The sequence below is a fragment of the Poecile atricapillus genome, chromosome 3 (genome assembly GCF_030490865.1).
Source record: "Poecile atricapillus isolate bPoeAtr1 chromosome 3, bPoeAtr1.hap1, whole genome shotgun sequence".
Lineage (NCBI taxonomy): Eukaryota > Metazoa > Chordata > Aves > Passeriformes > Paridae > Poecile > Poecile atricapillus.
Window position 1 is genome coordinate 112,134,137 of NC_081251.1, and position 27,925 is coordinate 112,162,061.

The 27,925-nt window shown below is 40.7% G+C and overlaps 1 protein-coding gene across 2 annotated transcripts in view; it reads right to left on the reverse strand.

Annotated features, from left to right (window-relative positions):
- The window catches only part of PLCB1 (phospholipase C beta 1), a 336,286-nt gene that overhangs the window by 98,452 nt on the left and 209,909 nt on the right, over window positions 1–27,925 (reverse strand). For both annotated transcript variants that reach the window (XM_058834148.1, XM_058834149.1), the window contains exons 8-10: window positions 23,839–23,939; window positions 22,300–22,466; window positions 6,102–6,248 (exon numbers count right to left, since the gene is read on the reverse strand). In XM_058834148.1, coding sequence (XP_058690131.1) covers window positions 6,102–6,248; window positions 22,300–22,466; window positions 23,839–23,939 — 415 coding nt within the window. The remainder of the gene's footprint in view (window positions 1–6,101; window positions 6,249–22,299; window positions 22,467–23,838; window positions 23,940–27,925) is intronic.

The window sequence follows — 27,925 nt, forward strand, 5'->3', positions numbered from 1 at the left end:
AGCCAGCTCAAATACATGAAATAAAATAAGAATAATAAAAAAGCTTAGTTCTATGAGATTTTGTCATCCCTTGACAAGCAATGTGAAATTCAGAAGCCACTCAGGAGACCAAGAGCACATTTTCTCACAACACGCAATGCAGTTTCGTACAAGATGAAACAAATCCCCTGCAGTCACTAATGGCACCATCATTCGGTCTCAAATCAATATTAAATATGCTAACCACTGCAATGAGTTGGTCAGTTAAATCTCCTGATGTGATACTGTATCATGTAGGGAGAAGTTCAATTAAACTGCCCTTTTCCAATAATGTGATAATATAAGCCTAAAAATTAAGAAGGAAAACTCATTTTTTCCAAACTTGGGAAATACTGAAAAAGAAACACAAAAAAATATTCCCAACCCAAGCCAACAAAGAAGTCCAGTTGGATTCAGGGAAGGATATCCAGCCAGGCTGTCTTCATCTGCTGCAACAAGTTTGATTCCAGTCATGCAGATACAAATTTCCTGCAGCAGAGATGTAACAAGAATGGCCTTGTGCTTCTTTTAGACGTGAAGACAATGGATGCAGTTTCCTGCTTTCTAGTAGATTTGCTAAGAAGATCTTCCTGGATTTCTTGAAGGAAATTAATTTTCTTTTTAAGGAGGCAGTGAGTTCACTTACAGCAAAGATTCTTTGCTGACTGGGGGACATACAAATACTTCATCTAGACTGGCATATACTGTAATGCAGATTAATCCTCATTTTATTGTCTCTGTGATTCTGTGTTTAGGTTTTATGCTGGGGAATACACATTTTGGGATTTGCTTCACAAAACAGCATTGTCTGTTTTTACCTTGTACTAAAAACTGTAACAGAACCTCTTCTTATTTGACAATCCCTCATTTCAGTTTCTGTCTAATACATGAAGTGGAGCAATCATAAATACTCCACAAGGTATTAACTTTACTCCTGTTGAAATCCATAAGAATTCCTGCTGGAACCAGTGAGAAATATCTGCTAATAACAGAAGAAATTGGCCAGTTCTGGAAAGCTCTGAAAATCCAAACAGACTCAGCAAAGTGGCAATGTGTCTTTTTTTTTGTTTTGTTGTTTTTTTTTTTAATTTAGCTTTTTCCTGTTTCACCTTTGATTACTGCAGATTATCTCTCCTCACACAAAAGCCTTTTTGGTGCAGTTCCAGTGTCTGGGTTAAGTAGTGGCTCTTTTTCTTTGCAGGATGCAAACAAGCATAAGCATGGATCAGGGAATAACAACTCACATTTCCATGTACTCATCCCTAAGCATCTGCTTATGAAATCCTGGCTCTCATAGGGATCCACTGATCTCTACTGCCTCAAAAGCCCACATTCACTTAGAAAACTGTTCTAATGTTGTCTTTCTTTTCCCTCAGAGCATTCTGAGTTTGGATTAACAAACTATTCCATGATTAACAAACTCTATTTCCGAGAGACTCCTGGTGGTTATCATTGTTAAGTGTTTTGGGCTCCAAGATCCTTCACCTTCAAAAGTGCTTAAGTAAATCATGACATGCACCACTTGCCATATGACACTTCCCACACTACCTTATTAATAAGGCTCAGACGTTTTGGAAGGATTCCTGCAAAGGATAAGAGGATATTCAACCTCCAAACCATACAATCTTCAGAAAGACTCCCAGGCAGAGTGTAAAATGCTAGCACATATTTTAATAGTCTCAACAGCTTGTTTTTCTGAAATACAGAATATGAGGAATGTTCCCCCAAATGTGGGGTGCATGTATTATTTAGAAATTTCTATTGTATGAGTCCCTGTTTGCATTTATTTTAAAATATCCCTTTTGCATTTTAAAATGTGATAACACTAAAGGGAACACTTCCAGTCTGGTTTTAATAGCCTGAGTACAGATCAATTTTTTAATACTGGCAATTGAAAGCATTATGTATTCCCTTCTACAATAAAAGCAGTGTCTACAGTAATACCATACATAACATTTGCATTCCATCACTCTATATGGGCTAAGGAGAAATAAATTTTGACAAAAATTCACTTTTCTGAAAAATGTAATTGGCGAAATAATACCTGACAGGACACTATGCAGAATGAGCCGGCGCTGATTGATCTAAGCTGAGGATATGACCCAGGTTTCCCCACACAGAGCACTTCACACCTCTGTAACTTTAAGCTCTTCATTTCTCAGGAAGTGCATCCTTGTTGGATTCATCTCCCACCGTATTTCTGTGTGAAAGTTACTTGCAACACATGGAGTTAAAACGTGGTTGCTATCTATTTAAGATATCTTTCCTCCCCAAACTGGGGGATTTTTGGATCCAGCTATTTGGAATCACCTGGCTCTTCACTATTCTAGAACCAGAGGCTGCTTCTTCCCTCTATCCCAACACTTTCTCTCAGCATGAGGTGCCTGTGTCCTCCCTTTGCTGGGCACAAACATGAGCAGATAAATCCTCTCTCCAGACAAGTCCTGGAGAAGCAATCAGTGCCCTGGATCATGCAAACTCAGGGCCCCACACCGCTGGGAGCCTGGCTCCTCACTCCAGCAGCCACACAAGGTGCTGGCTGCTGAGATTTTTTTCAGACACAGCACATTTATCTGAATTTATTTTCCTCCTGAGCTATTTCACCACGCACAGGACAAGCAGCTCAGACCCCACACTGTGACACCCTCTGCTCCTGCCTGTATGTCAGTCAGAATCAGGCTCTGAGCCTTGCCTGTTGTTTTTAACACTTCACACTGGACCAAAGCAGGATGTGTGGCCAGTAGCAGGAAGGTGTCACCCAGCTTTCCATCCCTTCCCTATGGTGCTGTCAGCTTGGAAACTGTTCTGAAGGCTTTGAAGATGAAGAAGGTTTCAAGGAAGTGCTGGATGCAGATAATAAGCAGCAACAGTGAGGACTGAGGAATCACCAAGAACAGAGAAGCTGGAGGATGGTAGAGAGGTCACAGGCAACAACAGAGAAGAGAACTGTCCTTCATGAGACATTTTTCTAGAAAGATCTGTAATACCAGACTGTAAACAGGGAAGCAGATGCTGAGGTCGACAGGATAGTCCCACATTGGCTAAATGTGCTCAGCTGATAGCAACTTATTGCTGAGACTATTGTTCCTTTTAGCCAAAACACATGTAAAAGGCGTGTGATTTTAGTACTTTGCATTTCCCATGTACAACAGCAAGTTGCCCAGCCTTCAAAACATGTAAGGCTGAGTGTGATATGCCATCATCTGTCTCTGACTTTGGGTGAAGAAAAGTTGCAAAGTCACTCCCCACTGTGCCTACAGCAGAAACCTGTGAGGTGAGAGTCCGGGAAAAAGCAGGGTTGCACTTTAAGGGTTCAAAGGAATAGAGAAATAAATATGATACCAGTGAGAAGAAAAGATGAGACAGTAAAAAAAGTTTCTCAGAGATGGTATTTCTTTAAGTTAGCCTAGGTTCACTGCAAATCACTTCTTTCTTCATGGCTTTTTACCTTTGTTCTTAAAAATTACATTTCCCTAAGAAAAAAGAAAGCAGTAACACTTCTAAATAAATAATCAGCACTTGATGTACTGCCAAGGGTTTCTACTAAAGGCTAGGAAAATGATCAGCATAATTAAAAGTAAATTCAGAGTGTGCACATGGTGCTTTTTATGTTATAATATTGTTTCTTTGTGCAAGATTTTTTCTGAGTTAAAAAAACTAACAAAGGGAGAGATAATTGGTAGGGCATTAAGCTCAGTAATCATAAAGTAATGCCAAACTGAATGGTTTTCTTATTGTCCTGATAATTATTACATGACTAGTTGCTCTTTCATGGCCACAATCAGGGCAAAGGTGCTTCCAAGGTTTCCCTTCCGAAGCCACGAGCACTTGAGCAGACCCTTCAAACTCTTCTGGAGAAAAGGAATAGGCTGCTGCCATTATTTTATTCATTTTACTTCCTTGTTGGAAAAAAGCAAATGGGAATGTGATTGCTGTATCTGATGTAGGTTCAGAGCAAAATCCGAGACTGTCAGTTTTTGTAATGCACAGATAAAAATCAAATCATTAATGCCATTGTTGGCCAGCTGCCACACATTCACTGAACATAATGGGAAGGGCTTTGTGCCTGTGAATCTGAAAACATGCACTCTGAAAAGGAATTTGAAAGAGTTTCAAACTTCTCTTGCACTATCCCCTGAGTTCATCCTGATTTACTCCCCCCAGTTTACTAGGATAGGAATATTTTGTCAAATTAAGACTGAAGATCATGTTTCCAAATACAGCCTCTGAAGTTACTTGGAAATGCAGGCAAAGAAACCTGTAGATGCAATCTGAGATGATTTGCAGACTTTCACATACAAGTCAAAGCAAATTTAGCAAGTGTCAAGGTAAATAATTAAACATGTGAGGTCACTTGTAGTGCAGTTAAAAAAAAATATAATAGGTTGGACTAATCACAAATTCCCATCCTTAATTCTTTGGGTTTTGGCTTTTGTACCTCTAAACCTTTGGAACACATCTCTGTCCTGACCAGCCCTGACAAAATTCTGTGGTATGGACATGGTTATAAATTCCTGCTGGTAGAGGGGAGAGCAGTCTTTCATCTCTTCAGATCAACTTTAAGTTTTATCTTCTTTAAACCTCCTGTGGGCCTGAGCTTCTTGCTTTACTACTTTACTGTTTTTCTCCAGAATATCTGTATAAAGCTGCAGCATTTGGCTTAAGCACCAACTAATCCTCAGTGACAGAACAAAGTCCATATTGGACATAAGAGGTCTGCAAACCATCACAGTTAAAAATTGCTTTTGCTTTGGCCATGTCTTTGCCCCACCAAAGAGCATAAATTTCTGCATATTGGAATCATAACTTAAAAGTGGCCACAATGATTTTTGTTTCTTTTAATTCAGAGAAAGAAAATCACTGTCAAAACAAATACTTATGTGACAAGTTCTAGCACAAAACACATTTTACAGCCGAGATATAAACCCTTGAAAAATGGTGTCTAATGGAAACAATGACAGTTCATTCACTCCATGAAAGCTGGCAAAGGTGCTGGAGAAAGAGCTGTAACAAACATAAAGCAGATGAAAATAACTCCCATGAAGTCTGTTTAAAGTGGGCAATACCACTGCCTGAAGTTGTCTATGTTTTGGCATACTGGCATTCTGAAGGAGTTGGTCAGTTAAGGCCAGTCTGTTAACAGCATTAAAAAGCCTACATTTCACATAAACCACATTTTTAGCACTCAGTGCAGCATCATTTTTTTAAAATTAAACATAATGCTAAGTCATTAGCAAACATGACAGGACAAAGCAAACATCAAGTCAAACAGGAGAGAACCCCTTGTGCACATCTGCTTGCCCAAAACATTTGTTCCTATGTAAACCAAACTAAAATAGTAAATTTACAATTATTTTCTCACAAGTTAACACAACCTTGGACTAGAAAACAAATGCCAAATGTTGAATTCCTAAACTGCCTTAGCTTTTTCTGAGTCTTAAAGCATTGTTGACTTTGCTGTGTGAACAATACAGTTCAGACTGTAACTCTAATTAACGGGACCTTCTGGGTGCTCAGCCTTTTTAAAACCATGACAGCACCTAAAAATTTCAGCTCAGATGTTCGATATTGTTAGGAAGTCGTTTCCACTCCTTGCCTTTATGGGCTGTCAGAAAGTTATGTGCCATGTTGGAACCTCCCTAATCTCTGAATCAAAGCAAATTTCATGGAGCACAACAAACTGCCAGATTTAATGTTTAGGGGCAAATTTATGAGCTACAGAGATGTTTTCCATATTCTGCTTTGCACGCTTGTCTTGCTAACTTTGTTGTCATAAAAAGTACAATGTTCATTCTCCTCCCTAAAGACGGGCCTTAATCTGGAATTCTACTTGAGGGAAACTTTCCAGCCTCTTCACTGGGTTTCTGACCAGGCCTTATCTGTTGCTCATCTCTAAATAAAAGTGTATTTGATGCACATCTGTTGCAGCTGCAACAAAAATCAAGTGCCACCCTTGCTTCCCTGAAGACTCAACTCCATCATCTGTTTAATGCTGATGTTTTTAGTGTATTTTATGTTACCACTGAGAATACACTCAGAATTTTTGTAAGGTAAGAATTTAGATGTGTGCAACACTGCTGTACCTGTGAGGTAGGTGTTGTGTGAGGAGTTGATGAAATAGTGTGACAGTGGTTGAGACATATCTTCATTTAAATCCAGTTTCTCGGGTGGAACGACGCCGTTCTCTTCTCCACTCAGATACCGCATAAATCCATCCACGGATATCTGTCCTGAGAGAAACACAGAGCCAGGGAAAGCACCAATTAATTTCAGCTACAGATTTTATGACGTGCAGATAAATTCAATATACACATACACAAAGGCATGTGTGAAAGACCATCTAACCATCAGCCTGGCTTGCACCTAGTTATCCAAATATTCTTTTGTGACTGCTACCTCATTTCCAGCCATCCAAGTTGTTGGTAACACACACCCCTTTAGCTGTAACAAATATGAATCACTCCATAATCAGCATCTACAGAAAATCAAGTGCATGGGGGAATCAGTTACAGCAAAAATAGATCTAAGCCCATGAAGAAAGGGGGTCTTTGGGGGACAAAACAAAGCACGCTTTCCCAAGGAAACCAAGAAACCTGCAGAGAGCCACAGACACACGAAACTCTGACCTCTCTTGAGTTTGGTGTGTATGAACTACCTTTCAAGTGGGAACCAAGCTTTGCTTTGTAATTTTTATATTTGTCTTCTAATTCATATCTCACTGGAGTGCCAGCATAAATGATAATTTTATATGCTGCTGTCAAATTAGAAAGCTGAGTCCTATCCTCAGCTTAAACATCCCCATTCACCTCAGTGGAATTCTTCTTACTACAGCAGGAGGACTTCTGCTGTCAAGCCTTCTGCATGAAGTTGACTTCAGGGTGTCAATTTGTGCATTTAGACTAAAAAGAAATCCAGTAATCTGTAACTGAAGATTATTGCTTAATTGAACAAATTTAAGACATTTTTCTTTGCCTGGTATTTTTTGTTCTTTTGTCTAAATTTCATCTGTTTGCTCAACCACATATCTTTAGTTATTTCAGCACCTGCCTACAGTAAAACAGATTTTCTGTATCTCTGAACTGCATGTTTGGTGACTCCCAACAATGAGAATTTCTTACCTCTTGTTCCCAACCCAAAATATTCTGCACAGTCTGTTCAAGCAAAATCTCATTTGCCTGTTGAGAGCATTGAAAATTTGAAGACTTCAGTTCTACTCCTGACTTTGCTACTCTCTCCTTTCAGGACCAAGCTGTTTTTATACTAAAACATATAAACTTACACATATTTTTCTAGGATGTTAAAAAGTAGCAGACAACCCTGTCCTTTTTTTTTTTTTTTAAAAGCTTGTAACCACATGATGCAAATATTGCATGTAAAGCATTTACTTAAGATCTGTTCTTGGAACTGATTTGGCTCTTGCTCAGAGAGGAAAAGATGCAACAGTCTTAAGTGCCCATCCTCATTTTCATAACAATCCAAGACTGGTAGCATTAAAAAAACTTATTCATAAGAATAGTAATGCAGTGACAATACAGAGCAAAGCAATTGCCATTCATTCTTATGACAACAATTTTAAGATGATTGGAAAGAAAAACATTGAGTCCATATACTATTTTAAAGCTGTAATCTGAGTGCAGTCAGGCTCCACAGCTGCTTTGTTATAGAGTAACTAATCATCCAGAGATGGAGGCCCATGTACTTCCTTTCCACAAGAAAAGATGTAGGAAGGTGAAAATCATGGAAAAAAACCCCACTACTGCGTTTTTTCATGAAGCTAAAGGTTTAGGAACAACCCTTCCACTTTCTGAGTCCACCACAGAATGCAAACAGTACCACGTGCTATAATGGAGATAGCTTATTCTAAAATCCACCTAAGAGAACACTCTGCACCAAGTTTACCAGGATATAGGGAGACGATGTGTGGTGCATCTGTACCAAGTGAAATAATAGAGGAAAAACCAGTTAAGCTCCGAATGGGATAGCTGCCACTTGCATTTTGTTATACAGATAGGTTGATTCATGCACGTGTAGTCTTCAAGGTTCTCAAAGTGATCTTTGTGTTCTAATCCTCCAAGTGCACCTGACAAACAGGGGCCTTGTTTTTCAGATGGAGATGGCCCTCCTGTGCATTGCTGCTGGTATTAAAATAAATCCCAGCGAGCATTATTCACACTTATAATTAAGCAGCTTCTGAGTTACACACTTGTCTGAGCTCATGGCTCTAAAATGTGATTTCCCCTATCACAATTAAGCAGTCAGCATTTCAGAAAGTGAAGCAATTTGCAAGTTCCATTACTGGCAATATTGCACCAGTGAGCGTTTGTCTGCGGAACGGAGATGGCAGATGTCAAAAGGGCTTTGTGTCCTGGATATTAAAGAGTAGATTACTTGTGACCAATATCAATAATATTCTGGGGCAAACTGCAGAGAAGATGATCCTTGGTGGACAGTCATCAAAAAAAATAGTTTCAATTAAGTGGTAAAATTTGTTCTCTCTTTCTTTAAACATATTACACCTTTACACAGACACTGGTGAGAAAAAATAATATGTGATCACTTGTTTTGATTACAGTTGTCACCTTTTATCTTTGGATATAGAATAGAAAGATCTAACAGTATGTTTAGGTATAAAAAGTTAGACAAGAGACACAATGCAAAGACACAGAGACATGACAGATGCACATTTTTTCTTTTTCTTGGCTTTTTGTATTAAAATCATCTTAGCCCTAAAATTTTGATGAAACTTCCAATAATATCTAGTGTGCTTTATATACTTCAGGTTGTAGAGTTAACTGGCTTGTCTTTTCCACTCACCACTGCCACGTTAAATGTGATCCGGTGTCTCTTTTTGGGATGGAACTCACATCTGTGGAACCACAGCAGAGCCATGTCAGCAGCTACGGCCCTCAGCAAGACCCTTCTCGCTACAGGGTTTGGAGTTTGCCAGCACAAAAAAATTATTTTTCTTCCCCTTCAAACACCTCTTCTCTAATTTATCTGATTAATTACAATTTCCCTCCCTATGGGGCCACTCAGTAGAGCTTTACTAAAACACTTAAAATCAGCACAAACATAAAAATGCCTCCTTTATCCTGAGGTGCTTGGCCAATTGAAATGTTCAACAGAACTCCCTCAGTGCCGCTGAGACATCTCCTGCTGAAGTGGGCAAGAGCTTCCCAATCTCCACTCTCCCTCAGATCCCTTTTCCCCTCTCTCTTTGTCCTCTTTCCCTCACACTCTGCACACTTTCCTCTCACACTTTTCACATTTCCCCCTGCCACACATTCTTCCCTTCACTCTTTGTGCTTCATCCCCCTCACTTTCCACCTTTCCCCTCACTTTGCACTTTTCCATTTGCATTTTTCTCTTCATGCTTTGCCCTATTTCCTCTTACACTTTCCATTTTTCCTTTATGTTTTGCACTTTCCCCCTCACACTGCATGTTTCCTGCTTCATATTTCCTTTTTCTTCACACTTTTCCCCTCACATTTTTCCCATTTTCCCCTCACATTTCATTCGTTCCCTCCAACTGTGCACTCTTGTCCTCACTTTGCACTTTTTTTTGTACTTTTGCCCTTTTCCCCCTCACATTTCGTTCTTCTTCCCCTCACATTCTATGCTTTTCCCCTCACTTTGCACTTTTTTTCCTGTACTTTTGCCCTTTTTCTCTTACACTCCTCACTTTTTCCCCCTCTCCCTTTGCTTTTTCCCTCACATTTCCACTTTTCCTCCTCATATTTTGCACTTTTCCCCTCACACTCTGCACCTTTCCATTAGCGTTTTCCCCTTCACATTTTGCCCTATTTCCCCTTACACCTTTCATTTCTACCTTACATTTTGCACTTTTCCCCTCACACTTTGCACTTTTCCGGCCTCACATTGCCCTTTTATCCTCACACTTCTCCCCTCACGTTTTGCACTTTTCCCCTCACACTTTGTACATTTTTCCTTCACATTTCGCACCTTTAATTTTTCCCCTCGTTTTGCACTCTTTCTGCACTTTTTTCCATCCATTTGCACTTATTTCCTCACGCTTTCCACTCTTCTTCCTCATATTTTGCTCTTTTCCCTGTTTGCATTCTTCCCTTCACACTTTTCCCTATTTCCCCTTACATTTTGCACTTTTCCCCTCACACTTTCAACATTTTCCCCTCACACTTTGTACATTTTTCCTTCACATTTCACACTTTTCCCCTCACACTCTGCACATTTTTCCTCTCTCACTTTGCACTTTTCCCTTCACACTTTGCATATTTTTGACTTGATTCCCAAAGCATGTATAAGTGACCAGCTCAAGTTTGGTGCCTGTTAAGTAAATAACAGATCAATTTTAATGTTTTTATTGTGCATTGGAACAGGTCTGAAAAATACCAGAACAAGTGTGGAGGAGAAATACCAAAGTGTCTAATATATTCTTAGTCATAGACATTCCAAATACATCAAAATTAGACATGTGTGTAAAGATTATATAGGCTTTGATCTAACTCTAGAAATGTACTCAAATTCAAAACTTTCAAGAGTTTGGAAAGGCATTGCAAAGTCTGGAAATGTCTCCCTGTGCCTCTCTGTATTTGTACACAAATGCAGAAAAACATGAAGCAGTTTCTTAGCAAATGATTGCACAGAACACCTCAAACTGCTGCTCCATACAACCTTCAGGGTGGTGGAATTCATGCAGAGATCAAAAAAGAACCACCACATTGGGAACCAAGTGAAATCAACTGAATTTGGCATTTTTTTCATTAAAACTTGATAGGAAGGAGAAGTAATTTCCTACTAGAAGAGGAATATGTTGAAAGAGTCAATTGAATTTCCTGACTGTGATCAGCTTCATCATATGAAACATGGGAAGTGTTTGTGCAGCTTGATCTTTTTCCACATCCCTGGCTCCACCTGATTGTTCCAAAATAGTTACAAGGCAGAGAAAAAGGGAAAAAAAAAAAAAAGCAGAAATGAAGTAGCAAGTTCTATACATTTCACAATAATTCCTTATTAACTCCAGCTACATGATCCCATACCTTCTAAGATCTATTGCAATGGATCAAATACATGAATATTACAGTTTAGGGAAAAAAACCACATAAAAAAGTAACTGTTGCTCTGTCCACAAGTATCAAGGCTCTTTTCTAGTCAACATTTGTCAGCTCTTAATGCAACAGAAGTCACTTCTGTTTTCCCTGGAAGCACTCTTCAGGCATGTGACAATCTATCGAAAATTCACAGAATTCCCCAGGGTAATTAAGTGAATCCTCTTTTCTATGGTTCTTAGATCTTGTCAACATTCATCAATCAAAATGTTTTCTTCTGTAGCTTGTGAGATCTGGAATATCCCCATCCCTGGGAGATGGTGATCACACATTTGGCATGAAGGAGGAATTCCAGGAAGCTGAAATGGCTGATAGGATAGACTGCCCTTTGTGAGAATATACTTCTCAGAGGCTCCTGTGTTTGAAGACTTACTGTGTTATCACAGGCTCTTAGTCCTGTTTGACCAGAACCAGAGAATCAGGCACATTTCTCTTGTGGGTCTGTGACAATGCTAGGGCAGACACAGGTGACAGCCCCATGGAAAACTGCTCCCATGAAGTTTCCAGGGCTGGAAAAAGCACAGGCTGCTTTTGACAGAACTCCTTCTCCCGCTGCCTAATAAGACACCAGTAACTTGAAAGATCCTGCTTTCCCAACCCCTTCAGCAGCCAGCATGACCAGCATATTGCTCTGGGTGTGGAAATGCTCCTGTGTCCCTGGGAGCTTGCCAGCTCCTCAACATAAGGATGTAAACAAACCCCTGTTCACTCAACACCTGCTGAAAGACATCAGGGTTCAAAGCAGGGTCGAGCTTCCAAAAGAAGCTGCTTCTGCAGTTCAGTGCCCTCTGCAGAAGTCCAGGATCAAGACCAAAACTCCAGCAGTGCAGTTGTGTGGGGGACATACAAAACTGCAGCTAACTCTGAGAACTGCTTAAACAGCTGCTTGATCTAAACTTCATCCCCTTATTTTGGTGAATATGCTGGATGTCCAGCTACTGAATTTCCCTAGGGTCTGCCCAGCTTGCTCCCCACAGCCTTAAAGTCCTCTGGAAAAAGTCTTGGGATGGAAAACAAGAGAGGCACAGCAGACAGCAGAAAAGACAAACTTACGTGAATACTTTTCTTTGCACTTCATTCTTGCAACTTCAACAACAGCCTTCACTTGTCCCTTAAAATTTGTGGATGGTTTGTATGACAATTAAAATGTGCATTTGCTTGTACACAAGTAAGCAGGATGGGCCACACAGATCTTAAACATTTTTTTCAGTGTATCTGCAAACTTCATAGTGCTTTCCATTTGTTTACACCCATGCCGTTATCCACTCAGCTATAATGTAACTGGAAAGCACAATTGTGCCAAGAGATGTTATTAAAGCAAAAAAGAAAACAAACAAAAAGGAAGCGAGACAATTAATTGGCGCCTTGTATCTCCCAGTCAGCAGCACAGAATTACAATTTTGTCTGACAGTGAAATCGGGTTTATTCCAATGCAATCTGTAACAATAATCACATTTGCTCTAATCCCACACAACTGAGCAGTTCTCTCAACTCGAAGATAAGAATCCAACAAGTAAAGCAGACACTTGATAATCCAGGGAGAGATCTGTAAATCGTATCCCATTGGGAATTCTCTCTTGCAAACAAGCACTGCAATTTACAGCTCATTAGGTATTAAAATTTCATGCACAGTGTGGAGTAGGATGCACAGAGTCCTGGTGTGTCTCTTAACACTGGACACACATTAGCCACTGTCTGCTCTCCAGCTCTGTGAGCCAGCAGAGATGCTCACAAGATGAATTTACATAAAATTCACACTGTGTGCAGAATTTGCCAGAGCTGCTCTTGCAGCATTTGCATCCAAGTGATGCTGAGACCTGCTTGGCTTTCCAGACTCATGTTCCACTACTGTATTGCTATGGGGTAACTGGAGTTTCTGTCTGTATTTAGTTTTGCAAACCAGGGCAGGACAGGATTGCCCAAGGGACACCTTCTTCATGGCAAAGTCATCACAAGGAGAGAATATGGCACAGGCTCAGCCCAGACTGAAAAGACCCCAACCCTACAATTGGGTTACTAAACCTTACCCCAGGAATCTCAGTGCTGCTTTGTTTTAGAAAAAACACTGAGGATGGCAAAGGCCTCAGCTTAGGGTTTGCAGATATACCAAAGTATCAAAGTACCAACCTCCATTTGCACACCACATGCAGAAATCATCAGTAGCTCCTCCATTTTAGCAGTTCTCTCAATGATCAGTAAGGGTCAAAATTCACACTAGTCAGACAACCTTGTGAAATTAATAAGTAGAGCAACAGCAATATATCTGAATTACTGCATCTGGATATTAGTGAAGCATTTAATGAAGTTTTAAACTCAAATTTTTCCTAATTAGAAAAACTAATCTGTAAAAAACCTCAGATAGAAATAAACTGAGGTCAGCTTAAAAGATCACGGTTTCTTTGAATTTGAAAGCTGAACTGCACAAAAAGTCCAGAGGCTGAACATTGATCAGCAGTAGGTCTGGCTTCATAAAGTCCTTAATGATGGGAAAAAGTAAAATCAACAACACAGGGTTTAAAGAACAGACAGTTCTCTGGTGGCTGTAAGCAAAACAAGAGGGCAAATCTGTACTGAACCAGGTAAATTGGACACAAATCAAATGAGAACACACAAGTAATAATAATTCAAGCAACATAGCTAATCACTAGAGCAAAGAAAAAACCAAAATACAGAGGTGAAAAGGCAAGAAGATGCCTAGAAATCTAACACCCTGAGAAGCAGATGAGATGCAGAGAACAGCAACCCATCTGTATAAGAAGCTGCATCAAAAAAGGTGATTAAGAAAAAGGAATTAAACAGGTCATGAGACCAGAGTGAGCACTAGAAAACTTGGGGTGAGTGTCTGAAAAAGCTTGGCAGTGCTTCATCTAAGCGTGCTAGGAAACAATCCTGCAGTGGATTTATTGGTTGTCTCATTGCTTAAATCCTTTAAAATCAAAGCAGGACAATATCCTGTTGTGTTCAAATCTCATTTCCGTTCTCTAAACTTGGAGGAAAACATAATGGATCCAACTCTGCCCTCAGTTATACTTGCTCAAATACCCTTCTGCAATTAGACAGCTACCTGGCCACAAACCAAAACAAGCTGTCTTGGGGAACATGTTCTTGAAACAGAAATGGAAAACTCACTCAGTAAGAAAGGAACAGAGCAAGGTTCCTCAATCCAGCCTTGAATGGGTACAGCGCAGTAAGACACAGGGAAATCTGAACATAAACAGAGAATGGTAGCTCTGATACAAGATCAGGATAAATGCTTACTGAACAACAGACAGCGAGGGAAAACACGGGAAGGCAAACATGCTGTGCCTAAGTAGCTACATAAAAGAGCTTGCTCAGTATCCATTAATCCATGCAGAAATATCGCATGCCCAAGGACACCGAGACCCAGAGCTTTGTGCAGAGGAAGGCTCATCGAGTAAAGCAGAGTTCAGTGTGTCTAAATCAGGAATGCTTGTCATTCTAATGAAGCTATCATACCCACTTTATCATCTGTACAAGAGCACAAAGAAAACTGAGACTGGATACAATTATTGACCTTTTGCAGGGGTGGGGGGGCAAGAAAATGTTTGCAGATGGAAAACCACTTTTCTGAACTATCAAGATGAGGCAGTGCAGCCCAAGACACTTAATTCACTCCAGAGAGGAAATACTTCCTACAAGCTTCCATGCAAGCCATGCCAAACAGCAAATCTACTTCAATCAGAATTAAAATTTCAGGAGCATTCCAAGGACACTGCCATCTCCAAAGAGAAAGGAAGATGGAGTGTCACCTGAGTTAAAAAAAAACAGATTTCCAAATCTCACTGGCGCCTGCAGGCATGAACTGTCCGTGTTTAACAACATCTTAAAGCCACTGTGCAATGTTGATCATGGTATTTATTTACTTATTTTATTAGAAGTCACAGGCTTTTTCAGCCCTTTTCAAGCTCTCAGGAAGGAAGGGCTCTAACCCACAGGGGCTACCCAGCATACGAAAAGGATGTATTTTTCTCCAGCAGTGCTAGAGAACAGCAAAACACACACTGAAGCAGGGAAGAGACTAAGCACTCAACATTTTCTCTTCCTTAAAATTTATACCTTGGAAACACATTTATTTTGATGGATATTGATCCCTTAAATGCCTGCAGCAGCTTTAAAACCCTCTGCTGTTATAATGCATGGTCACAGTTCAGAGGTTCTGGTAAGCAGAGGCTCGTGATAAGGAAAACAAGCCTCGGAACAGTTTCTAAAACTTTAGCAGGCAGATGTATACAAACTTGAATAACCAGTAATTGTAAAGGATTGGGGGAAAACCCCAATGAACAGATCTCTCCTAAGTCTCAAGACTGAAGCAGGGTTTTACATCCATGAGCCCATTCTCTCTCCTGACTTCTCAGCAGAGATGTAGTAGAAATAATTTCTGACAGGATATCCCTTACAGGGTATCAGAAGACATTTAGTCTAGATCCAGTTAAATCCACAAAACCACTACAAAACCACCTTCACACCAGTCCCTAGGTAGCAGTGGAATGAGCACTTTGCAACATGGCAGATTTCTAAGGCATCTGAGTGGAAAGGATTTACATCAGACAGATAAAAACACCATTCATCCCACAATACTATAGTTATTTCTGACAGACTTCTGAAAGAGAGACACCACTGGAATATGTCACTGTCTTGCCAAATCTCTCAAAAACATCCTCCGTACAATGCCTCAGAGCGATCCTGGGAGATGGAATAATGTTAAATGTTGGCTTGCTTCCAATTACTAAGTTGCACTAAAAGACATCTAAAAATACATATTTTTTTCTGCTAAGTGATACTTCTCTACATAAGCTATTAATGCACTTGCCAAAAAGACTGTCCTGTAGTATCATGGGAAGAGACAAGAGAAAAGTGTCAGTGTGCTGTAAGTGCTGAAAAAAATCTAAAAGAGAAAAATCACAAGTGACATTTTTACTTCCAGAAACTCCTGCAGTTGAAAGAAGATTAATATTAAATAGAAATGGAAAAGAATAAAGGGGTGGCACTGCAAAGACAGCACAAATAAACTGAAAAGAAGGGATTTCAGTCCCTTTAAAGAGCTTTCCTTATCTGTTCCTTAAACTTCTCCAGCTGCAGTCACTGCAGTGGACAATCCCGTTCATAAACAACTTGAGCTCTCTCCTAATAACAATTGCATTTTTGCCCTCTTTACTACCTCTGGTAGTCTGTGCCAGGACCATATTGTTAGGAAAGTTTTCCTAATTTCCAGCCTAAATTTATTCAAGGCCACTTGATCCCTCTGTGTTCTTGTGCCAACATTGTCCTTTAGTTTACCACTTCTTTCTGCCTCCCCAGCGTTTAACCCCGCTGTATTTACAGGCATATTCCAGCTAAAGGATATTGTTAGATGATTGCATCTGACATGAGAAGGGAAACTTCCTCATATGGATGTTGTGTTCCAGCAGTGCCCAGGCTCTGAGAGCCCTGCTCTGACAGATAGCAAACATCCCAAAACACTCATGGATCGGGGCTGGCTCCTCCAGGCACAGCCTGACTGTCTGCTGAGTCGAGACAACCCCAAAAATGACACACAAGAGGGGATGGCCCAGTGGCAATGAGGCCATTTGTGACTCCTGTACCACCAGTCCTAAATGTCACCCAGTGGATCCCAGCAGCCTTCACTCCCTGTGTCCTCAGGGGCCCTTTCCAGCTGAAAGCACTACATTTGTACAAGTCATAATGAAGAGTCAAGCCATGCCATGTTTGTCCAAACTTTATCTACATTTGTTTCCTTCAGCACTTCAGTCAGGCTCCTTTATATTTTCAGAAGTAAACTTTATCTAATATCCATCTTCAAATAATAAATTCAGCTGCTAAAATTGAATACTTCCCTGTACTTCATAAAAGAGGCAACAACAAGCACAAAAGAAACAGTTTTACTGTTGGACAAAGTTTTCTATTTATGGGCTCTGATAGTCTGAGGCCGAGTCAAACACAATTCAGGCAGGCAGAGAAAAATGTGTCTCCATAACCCCTGAAACGCAGTATTGACGTAAGAGTCTCTTATCTCTGAGCAAAGCTCCAGCTGGAGCAAATGAGGCTCTAAAACCTCTAAAAGGGTGTTTGCATTGTGGTCCTGTCACCCCAAGCTTTTCAGGCATTCTCAGTGCTAGGACACAGGGTTAAGGCTGCCTGTAGGGTTTGATGCCAGGGCTGACCAGGTGTTCCCTCTGGATTCCAGGTGATGGAGCAGGAGTCAGTGGTGTGGCCACTGCCATGTTTGATAGCACAGGGCTGGGCTGACTGCAGAACTTGCATTCTCACCACGACTTTATGCTCTGCAGCTCTGAGGACAAATTCCAGAGTAAGGCTGGGCCATTCTACGTTCAGCACTGTTTCACTGATACCAGCAGAGCTACTCCTGCTATCAGATACCACGTCCAAAATGGATTTCTGCAAAGCTCACGCTTCTTTCAAAGTATCTGCATTATACACTGAAGATCACAAAACTTGCCCTCCCTGGAACCCTAAATATATTTTTGGTGTTTTCATTATCTCTACTGCCAACAGCAGTGTTCAGTGCTGTACAATCCATTATCAGTAGTCCACATCACTGTTTCAGTTGGTAGGGTTCAAAGATGACACAATCTACCTGTAAAGCAGATGCAAAAAATCCTTATAATTGAGGACTTTCCATTCTAAAAGATTTTCACATTTAGTTTTTCACTTGAGATGCAATGTTCCAAACAACTGCAAGATCTGAAATTAATTTTACAGCTTAACTAGAAAAAAACAACCTCCAGTGAATTACAGAAATACATTTTGCAAACTCATTTTGACAAATAGTTTCCATTAACTTATTTATGCTGACATATTATCCATACTAACATTGTTGCATATATATATGTATTTTTTATTTTATTTTTTTTTTAACAATTGAAATAAAAAAAGGTTTTCTGGTAAGCTACTTAGCTTAGCACACACTGCTGACAGCCTGAGCTAGACTACAACTTTGGTGGGGCTTAAACATTTCAGAGAGCAGTAAATCATGACTGGGATCTATTGTTCTGTCAATATTTGAGACAGAAACAGTGCAGAGAGCTCTCCTCTTGTACAGCTGGAATGCTGGAAAGCACTGCCAATCCCCAAGTTAATGGGCTTTTGGGTAAGTGTTCTTACTTTCCAGCATTACAGTTGGGAGGCCAATGAATTTCAACTGTTTTGTAACACTTCCTACAAATGTTTTATACCAGAAGGCCCAGCCATTTGCCTGAATGATTTATACATCAGAATTTATGCTTTAAATATTATGAAGTATGTCTTAAAAGTAGAGCCATGGCTGCACAGTGCTTGTTTTTGCCATTAAAATCTGTTACCTAGGAAATTACCCCCTTCTGCCATCAAAAGAATCCAATGTGTAATTATTCTTAAGCAGTTACTAAAAGGTGAATTTAATGCAGTGGGGTGAAAATGTTTAAATTGCATAGAAATTTAAGGAGGAAAAACACATTTATGCTGGAGTGAACACTGCCTGGTGTTAAGGCTGCCATGGGAAAAATATGTACAATAGATGCTGTAAAAAATTAAATATATCTTAATTTAATGATAATTGCTTAATGATAATTGCTTAATTTATTTTATTACCTAAGAAAAACTCAGCACAACAACTACCAGTAAATGTGCACTGCAAAAGAGAATTAATACTGGAATTCAGAGAGAGAGAGTCATGCAAACCAGCTCCTCTATAATCCTTCTAAACACACATCTAACCAAAGCTGACACACAGCAAATAGATACAGAGAAAATCTGGAGAAAGAAACACTGCGAAATAGAAGTGCAAAGTTCTTTTCCTCTATGCAGATCTAAAGGCTTGGCCCTTTAAAATTAAAGAAGCAGAGATAATATTCAAATAAATGCATCCTTAAGAGGGAAAAAACAAAAATCAACATCTTTATGCCATTACTTAAAGCACTTTCACACTCTATTTTTAAATCTTCCACCACAAAAACCACTCAAAAAATAAAGGCTAATAATAATCTAACCCTTGTCTTGCTCCCTCCAAGGACAATGGTGGAAACACGTATTTTACAGCTTTAGTTTTTTCACACCTCCTTCCCCTAGCAGACCCAGGGTTTGTGCTCTTCCCTGCTTTCTTTTCTAGTCTGGTACCTGGGTACAGCTCTTCCCACATGTTCTGAGTGTGGAAGTGACACAGGATGCCCCCAGAGCTGTGGCTCTGTGGTCTCCAGAACACTTAGCTGATTTCAGAATGAAAGGTTTAAAGTGAGACAATGGGATTTGAGCTCTCAAAGCTCCTCTTCGACTCAGAAACTTACAGAAATTGACTGCATCATTAAGTAAAGCATGAACCAACATGTTTCTGCAGGATGGGAAAATCATATCTAAGGTAAAATATTCTCCAGCCTCACAGCCCCCAGCACCCTTCTGCTGACAGGGAGAGACTGCTCAGCACTACCAGGGACTTCCTCCTGCTCCCACCTGATAAGGGAAATGTTCTACAGTGAATTAATCTCCTTCACTGCACAACACAAAGCATTAATCACAACAGCTTACCTGAACCACAATAAAACACTACTCCAGGCATTTAACCTATGCAGATGTCAAGCCCACCTAACTGCTGATTCTGCAAAAGCTCCACCATATCCCTGCAATAAATACACCTAAAATACATCAGTGACAAGCAGGAGCACGGGCAGGAGCTTTACTCAGAACTCTGTAAGCTAAGGAACTTCACCAGCAACAACACCAGAATTAGATTTTACCAGGTACCTGAGGAGCTGCAAAAATTTAAAATATTATGGACAGCTCTTGCTTACTGTGCTCAAAATAGCGTAGGTGAGCAGCAAAAGGTACAACAAAAGGGCTACAAGGGGAATGATGAGATCCCAAAAGCGTTTTAACAGTGCTGTGAAAATTGAGACAGCACAACTCACTAGAAATTCATTTAATTAGCTATGAGAGAATAATTAGAAGAGAATATTCTGGTATGGTGGATGTGCACAGGCAATGAACTCAGACAGGAAATTAGGAAGAGCGATCATCAGACGAGTGAAGGTCTAACACTACCCAAACAGGGAACAAAGAGTCAGGTGCTGTACGCAGCTTCCACTTCATGAATTTGGATTTATGTTTTCAAGGAAAAAAAAATCCCTGATTTTATCTGAAAGAACTTTTCAATGCATGAAATTTTATTTGATAAGAAGCATATGCAGCACACTTTTGGAGGTTGCCCAGGTACCTGCGTTCACATTCCCGGCCAAAAACTGTCTGGAAATTTTACTTCAACAACCCTGGCAGCAGGAATCCTGGGTGAACATCCCTTTTACAGAACACCATATTAAAAGGTTAAATCACTGCTCTAAATATCTGGTTATATTTTGGTGACATTTCATAGAAATGAAGCATTTTTTGACAATTATTCTATGAGTGTAGAAATGAATGCACACCTACACTTCATTTAATATACAGTGAATTGCATTCCCAACTGGGAGCAGATGCACAGAAAATATTGTGTCCCCATGTCATTCCTGATTAGCCAATTCCTGTCATTTTAAGGCAGTAAGCTTGGGATCTGCACTGGGGCATGTGCCAGCTCCTGCAGCTCAGCTGCCAGACAGGGAGGTGGTATCTTCAGCACAGAGGTGGTTCTCAGGTTGTGCCAGCTGGACCCCAGTGCACAAGTCTGAAAAGGGAAAAAAAACAAACCCACAACAATCCCACAAAAAGAATTAACTCTCTCTGACCTGCCTTTCCCTTGTTCAAGTCAGCATTTTCAGAGAGAACTGATTCTTTAAGAGCAACATAAATCACACCCAGGGAGAGAAGCACCTATGGAACAGCAAATGTCTACAGCAAGTGTGTGCACCAAGGTAAACAGGGTGCAGCTGGAGGTGCCCCACAAATCCCATTGGAGGGTGGTGGCAAACACCACCACAGCACCCTTCCTCCCGGGCTCTCTTTCATGTTTTCTCCTTACTACTAATCAGAAGGTGATTCCATTTTGACTCTCATGTTCTGCTGGCACACCAGCACACCTCCTTCTAATAAATCCTGTATTTGGTTTATATGCAGTGCTAATATTTGGGTAACAAGAATGATCTTTTAGGTAACAGACTTTCCTGCCGCTGGTGGGAAATAAGGTAAGCACAGAGCACAGTTCTAATATTTGCACAGATGAGAAAGGAGGTCACAACGTATTTCCATTTACTCAAGGTACTGTTCCTACTGACGTCAAAGACAGTTTGCATAAATATGGCAAAGAAGCAGGATTTAACCCTCCAGCAAAACCTCTGGAAACACTCAGTTTGATTGGACTAGGAAAATAAGAAGCCTTAAGAGAAAAATTAGAAGTGTTTGAGAGACAACATTGATTGTGACATCGATTTCCTTCAGGAAGACGTCAAGGTGAGAAGGCTTCCAGGGAGAGGTGCGAGTGCCTCCAGTTAACCTCTAGACTGTTGGGTCTTTTTTGACTTTTTTGATCCACAATCTCTGGATCAAACAATCTTTTTTTCATATTAGATCTGTTTTTCAGGATACTCCCATGCCTCTAGAATTTCTAAGGTGTAAACACACATTAGGATACATGGATTGGAATAAAACAGGATGCAGACACAAACTGAATGCTATTTTAAGACTTGTGGTGGTAGCAAAAATCTGCAGAGATTTTTTCAGGAGTTCTTTCACTGTTTTTGGCAAAATGCCCAGCTAAGTCCTGACAACACTTGAGATGTTCAAAAGGGAATTTTCTGTGATTACAGCATGAAATACACTAAGTTGATCTCACATCTTGCACTGTACACCACTTTATCCAAAAGCAGAGGGCTAGACTTAATAGTATTATTAAATGACAGAATTATCATGCTTTTAGTTCCACTGTCCCAGATTTTTTCTTTCAACTTTACATTTTAGATGCTGGTAAACAGCCATTGTGATAGCCAGGTTTCTGCTGAGGGTCACACACCAGAGCAACCCTTCTGTCAATCACACACACTGCAAAGCAAGCACAGAAACCAGCCCTGTCCTTCCTAACCTGATACCAACCAAACACTTTCAAAAATGCATCACATCATGTCTGACAGGCCTGCATGATCCCAAAAGCAGACAGCTAGGAAAGCAACTGGACTTGGAAGCAAATTTTACTTCAGCATGTAGGATAATTGTTTCTCCATCAAGAAGTGAGTCCAGCAGGAGTGTGAAATCCACTGACCTTTCTTTGCTAGGTTGCTGTTAGGTTCATACTTCTCAATCAGCACTTGAACTTGCTCTTGTTTCAGTGGTGGATAAAGGATCTCATTTAATCGTGGATCCCGTTGTTTCAAATTTATAAAGTCCATCATCTGATCAACAGTAAGGTAGGGTTTGCTCTTGGCACCACTGGAGAGAAATTAAAGCATCAGCAAAGTCATTTTAATACATTTCCTTGAAATCCTGTTCCATGTCCAAAACTTCCCAAGGAAACTGAAACAAGATTCATACAAAACTATCATACAACAAAAACATCGCTCCACTGTGTCTCTGGACTAACTTATTTTGCCAAAGGCTCTTCATCAGACATCTAGGAGGAAGATCTTTGACAATGTTCAGCATTACAGGCATCAATGGGAAGACTTGGAGCAATGCTAAAAGTCTTTCATTCCTCTGAATTCTTGGAATTAAGCTATTTAAAAATGTAAAAGAGAAAACAACCATGGAATTCAATCTCGAGCTTGCCACAAACATTCTGTTGGCATTCCTGGCCCAACTATTTGGGTTTACTGCTGAATAACAGCAGCCCTGATTTCATTATTCTGGTAATTTGTGTGGGTCTTTTTTTTTATGAACGCTCTAAAAGCTTGGAGGTGCTCTGTAATGCAAGCAAAAAGATGTCTATTTAGAGAGTCAGTGAAAAGAGCAGAGTTTGGGTACAAGTTGTGCCCAGATAGAAATCCAGGCAGCCTCTGGGCCAGGCAATGAGCTCAGGGCTGTCTAAAGCACTTGGGCCTGGCTCTGCTCTGCCAGGGAGCAATGGGAAGCTTCTCCTGGGTGCAGTGGGAGCAAATTTGGACAGGGCTGTGCTCCTCTGAAACCCCAACCTTAGGGACAACAACCCCAAAAGGGGAATGTGAGCACAGTCATGTTGCTAAACTACGTTCACCACTTGCTTTGGAGGTCGTGGCATGTATTTTGGAAATTGCTTTCCTCTCTTATTGCTTAATGTTCTGACTCAATTGATCAGGCTCTGCTGAAACTGGCAGTACACAGATTGCTGCAAGGGCTAGAAGCACCAGGAGTTACAGAGCTCATGACTGAATGTATGAAATCAGTTGTAGCCGGCTGCTAATTTAATTTCACGGTGTGAATTCATCATACACAAACCCTAAAAGATACAGCATTTTTTTGCCAGTCCTAAGGAAGCTTTTGGGGGTGATTATACATATTCTCGTGCCTATTTCATGCTGTTATTGCTTATTATTCTTCTTTACTTACTTGGAAACCTAAACTATCCTGATCAATACCGAAAAACAAGACCTGGCAGTTCTGCTCCTTTAGGAACAAATTCCTTTAAAGCTCAGAAGTGGAGGTAAAAGCCTGGGTGAGAAGGAACCCTTGATCCAAGATTAAATAACAGCCCTGCTTGACATTTAAATCTGTTACTGGCAAGCATTGCATGCTGCTACAGTATAAATAACCTACTTTGGCATCCCCAGCCCAAAAAATCAGTGAATGGGAAAAAGAAATAAATAAACCAGTGAGAGTCTTTCCTTACAACTCAGAAAAGATGTGGTCGATCTCAGGCCGAGGGCAGAGGTTGTTTAAGAACACTCTGTACACTTCTGGCGTGAAGTCGTCTTGAGGGATTGAATCATTCTGTGAAACGGGGAAAAAAAACAGTGAAAGAGAGATACAGCACTTTTATATGTTCTTTGCAAACACATCACTCACTTTTTGGCTGCTTTTGATTTCCTTCCTGCAACCTAGAGGAGCTCAGACTCTTCAGGATTATAAATTCCCCTGAATCACAGAGCAGCCTATCTTTAAAAAAAATGAACAAACACATCTATTAGCTTCCATGAGGCACTGTTATCTCCTTCTCCGAGCACCTGTGAAGGAGAAGGAAGGGACATCTCCCCACCTAACCCCCAAACTACAGCAGAAATAGCTCTGTCAGCCCTGATGAAGCCTCTGAGCTCACCCCCAGCAGTGCTGAGCCTGTTTTTGAGTGAGCAGAACTGCAGCGTCACGGAGGATGAGGATGTCACTCATCCTTCCAAACCTGTCACACAACCAGGGAACAAACTGGGTCACTGTGTTATTAGCAATACACTTGTTCCCTGACAGCAGCAGCAGTTTTGCCTTTTCCTTCCTGAAGATACACATTCAAGATGCCACAATTCTGGGCAAGACTCAAGCAGCACAGCTTTTCTATCCATCTTTGTCTTAAACATTCAGTGAAACATATTTGGCAATCAGATTTCTTTTAGAGGAATTGATAAAAATGCTCTCCTGCAGAAGACATGCCAGTATTTTTTTTTTCCTTACATTTTCTACAATTTAGAGCGATTTAAATTTAGTCCAAGTTCTAGATGACAATTTCATCATCCTCACTACATTTTTCTCCAAAAAAATCAAATTACTGGAGGGAATTACTGTACTGGGTAAGTCCTTTGCATGAAGCTCTAGAATCCTTCATCCAAAGCTATGACATGTGGGCTCTGGGAGCACCACGGACCCACAGGATGCCTGTCCATGCTCCAAAATGCAATGAACTAGAGGAGGAAAATTGTAACTTGGGCACAAAGCTGTTTTCTTGGCAGGCCATTGAACAGGGAATTGAACACTATTTTAAGGCTATTTCAATGATTTGGCTCTGTCACTGTCTCTTTTATATCTGCACAAGTGTATATATATATATATATATGTATAAAAATATATATCAATATATGCAAAGTTTGCTGGGTTTTTACATATATATATATTTATATATATATAAATCTTTGGTTTATTTGGTTTATTTGGAACCTGGCTGTCTGGGAAGCGAGCTGCTGCTGGGGCAATCAGTGCTTGTATTTATTCTGCCTGTTTAGCACCGTTGCCAAGGGAACCGGAAGCATCCGTTCAAGCCTTTGTCAGGCACAAGGAAACTTTTCTATATTTTTCCTGCTTTAGGTTACAATAAATAAATGATACCACAGGCGTCGCTTTGTCTCCTTTCATCTGAAACCAGCAGAGGCTCAAGAGGGCTTTATTCTGTCTCTGTCCACAAGAGCAGATTGACCAATCTGAGCTGTTCCTCTGCTCTGCCTGGATAACCATCTCCAGGCTCCAGCGTTCTAAGGTGACCCCATCAGACCCTTGTGCCGTGCTTTTTTTGGCAGACTGCGAGTGGCTGTGGGGTGAACTGGTTCAAAACTCACCCAGCCAAAACCTCCCTGTGTGTTTTACATGGGATCAATCCCCGAGCCAGGTAACTCCCAGTGGCACTGCTGCTGCTAAATCCAGTGCAAGGGTGGATGGAGAAGTGGGAAAGCTGAGGGTACAGGATGGAAACAGCTCCTTTCAGTGAAGGCTGCCAGTGGCACTGAAGCTGCACCCGTGACACTGATAAATTCAAGCTGTGGAGCTCTCTGTGCTGACACCTGTGTTTTCCTTAGGGGATTCTGAAAGCTTGGGAATTTTCTTGTTAGAGTTGGCACCCTGCCCTCCTCTGCTCCCTCTCCTGATAACCCCTGTCCAGCAGGGTGCTGCTCCTCAGCTGAGAGCTTTTCAGTGATTCTCTAAATACCACAGAACTACACTCCACCCATCAAACTACTATTTTTTCTTTACAAGGGATTTACAAGGGCTCAGCTGAACAAATGTGGATCTCTTCCAATGACCTGAGATCCAGGCTCTGATTTGCCACTCAGACCCAATTAACAGACATCAGTTTGCCTCCCCATGTCTCCAAACACCCACTACAAAAAGAATAACCAACACAAGCCTTCAGGCATAAGTATACAGAACTTTTTAATAGGTATTTCCTACCAGTATCATAATCCATGGGCTACAAAACACAAATATCTAGATGGGAGACAAAAGCCACCTCAGGCACAACCTCACACAACTATATTTGGCTTCCCAAAGCCTGTCTGCCCAAAGGGATTAAAATACACTGCCCCCTTACTCAGCTTGGTCTGAGCCAGCCCCATTTCAGAGGAACCACCCACACACCTTATGGGCTCATCTCTTTTTTGACACCAAAGAACAAAGCACAAACCTTCTGTACCACATGACAGCAGCCCTCGTTTCCAGCCTGGCTTAATACTGGCATTCAATTTTATTCCATGATTAAGACTCTCTATTAATTTCAAGCACTGCTGATTTATGATTTGCCTGGTAATCTGCCTGCTTTTAGAACATCTGTATCCAGTCTGTTACATATTTGGCAGCATAAGAGCTAATTCAGATTATTTGCACAGACTGGACACAAGAGCTGGTTATTCTATTTTAACAGTCAAGCTCACTGGTGCTTCTTTGTGAACCTCAACATTAACTAGAAGGCAAAAAACCACTCTTCACAGCCAAAAGGCCAGCTAAAATAAAGCTCTTCAAATTCTATTTAAGGCACCTTTGACCAAAACAAAAATATCCAACAATAACAAAAAACAAATTTCCAAAAAGTACCCAAGATTGAAAAAACAACAACAAACACAGGGCAATCAGATAGCAAACTCAGAAATTCATTGGGGTATTTTAATACTTTGTTTAAACATTATTTAAAGATCCTTCTGCTTTCAGATTTGCTGGGTGATGACTGTTCCAAAAATCAGGGCTTGATCCTGCAAGACTCTACACAGGCCAGTTCTCATCCAGAAAGAGAGAAATGAATAAAGCCACACTTTGAAAAAGTGCTTAACTTGAGGTCCAGCACTGTGGATCTCTCTGTGATCTGTCTCTGCTGCTCGGCTGAATCAGCACTGCAGAGAATCCATCCCTTATTAAGGTCCTTAAATACAAAATAAAGGATTCATTTTCAGCAATTCCAAAGATCCTCTTTGGTGCTATTCCTCAGGATGGAAACAATTACCCAGGCAATGAGAACTCTTCCTCCTCTTGCACTAAATGCAGAGCCTGCACGTTGTGCCACAGGGTCTCCTGGCAAACACACACACAGGGAATTCCCTGGAGAGTGGCTGATGGATGGGGATACTTGTCCTGTCACAGAAAAGTCCACAGAGGGACATTATCTCCCAGAACCTGTGCCCAGATCACTGCAAAAGGCAGATGAGGGACTGTCCCAGGCTTGAAGATTCATTCCTAAATTCCAAGAGCTGCAGCCACACTTCGTGTGAAGCTCGTGGCCAACGAGCTCCATATCTTCCCAGGGCAATGAGAGGTGTGGAAACTCAGGGAGAAAATCCATGAGGCACGAATATGAAACACCAAAGAGACTGAACCGTCTGTGAGAGATTTTCATGAATTCTCTCAATAATTTGGTGTTATTTTGCTGAGCAAGACTCCCTGATACTCATGTCTTGCACACTGCTGGAGTTCATTGCTCTTCCAAGGTTTTATGGGAACACCATTTGTCCTGCGGTATAATAGGGCAGAAAAGCTGGAAGCTGAAACTAAGAATTTCACTTGTTCAAATAAACAGGAACACAAAGGAAAAGAGCTGTAGTTGAAGTTCTGCTTTTCTTCTATTCTGTTACCTCCATGAGATCCAGTTTTGCCCTTCTACAATATTTTTCAAAGATGATCAACACAGTTTTCTTTGGTGCATGCAGCGCATTTCTCTTCCGTCCCGACCAAAGAAAGGATCTACTTTACACTCTGAATAATTTTCAAGATGGTATCCCAGCAACAAGCATCCA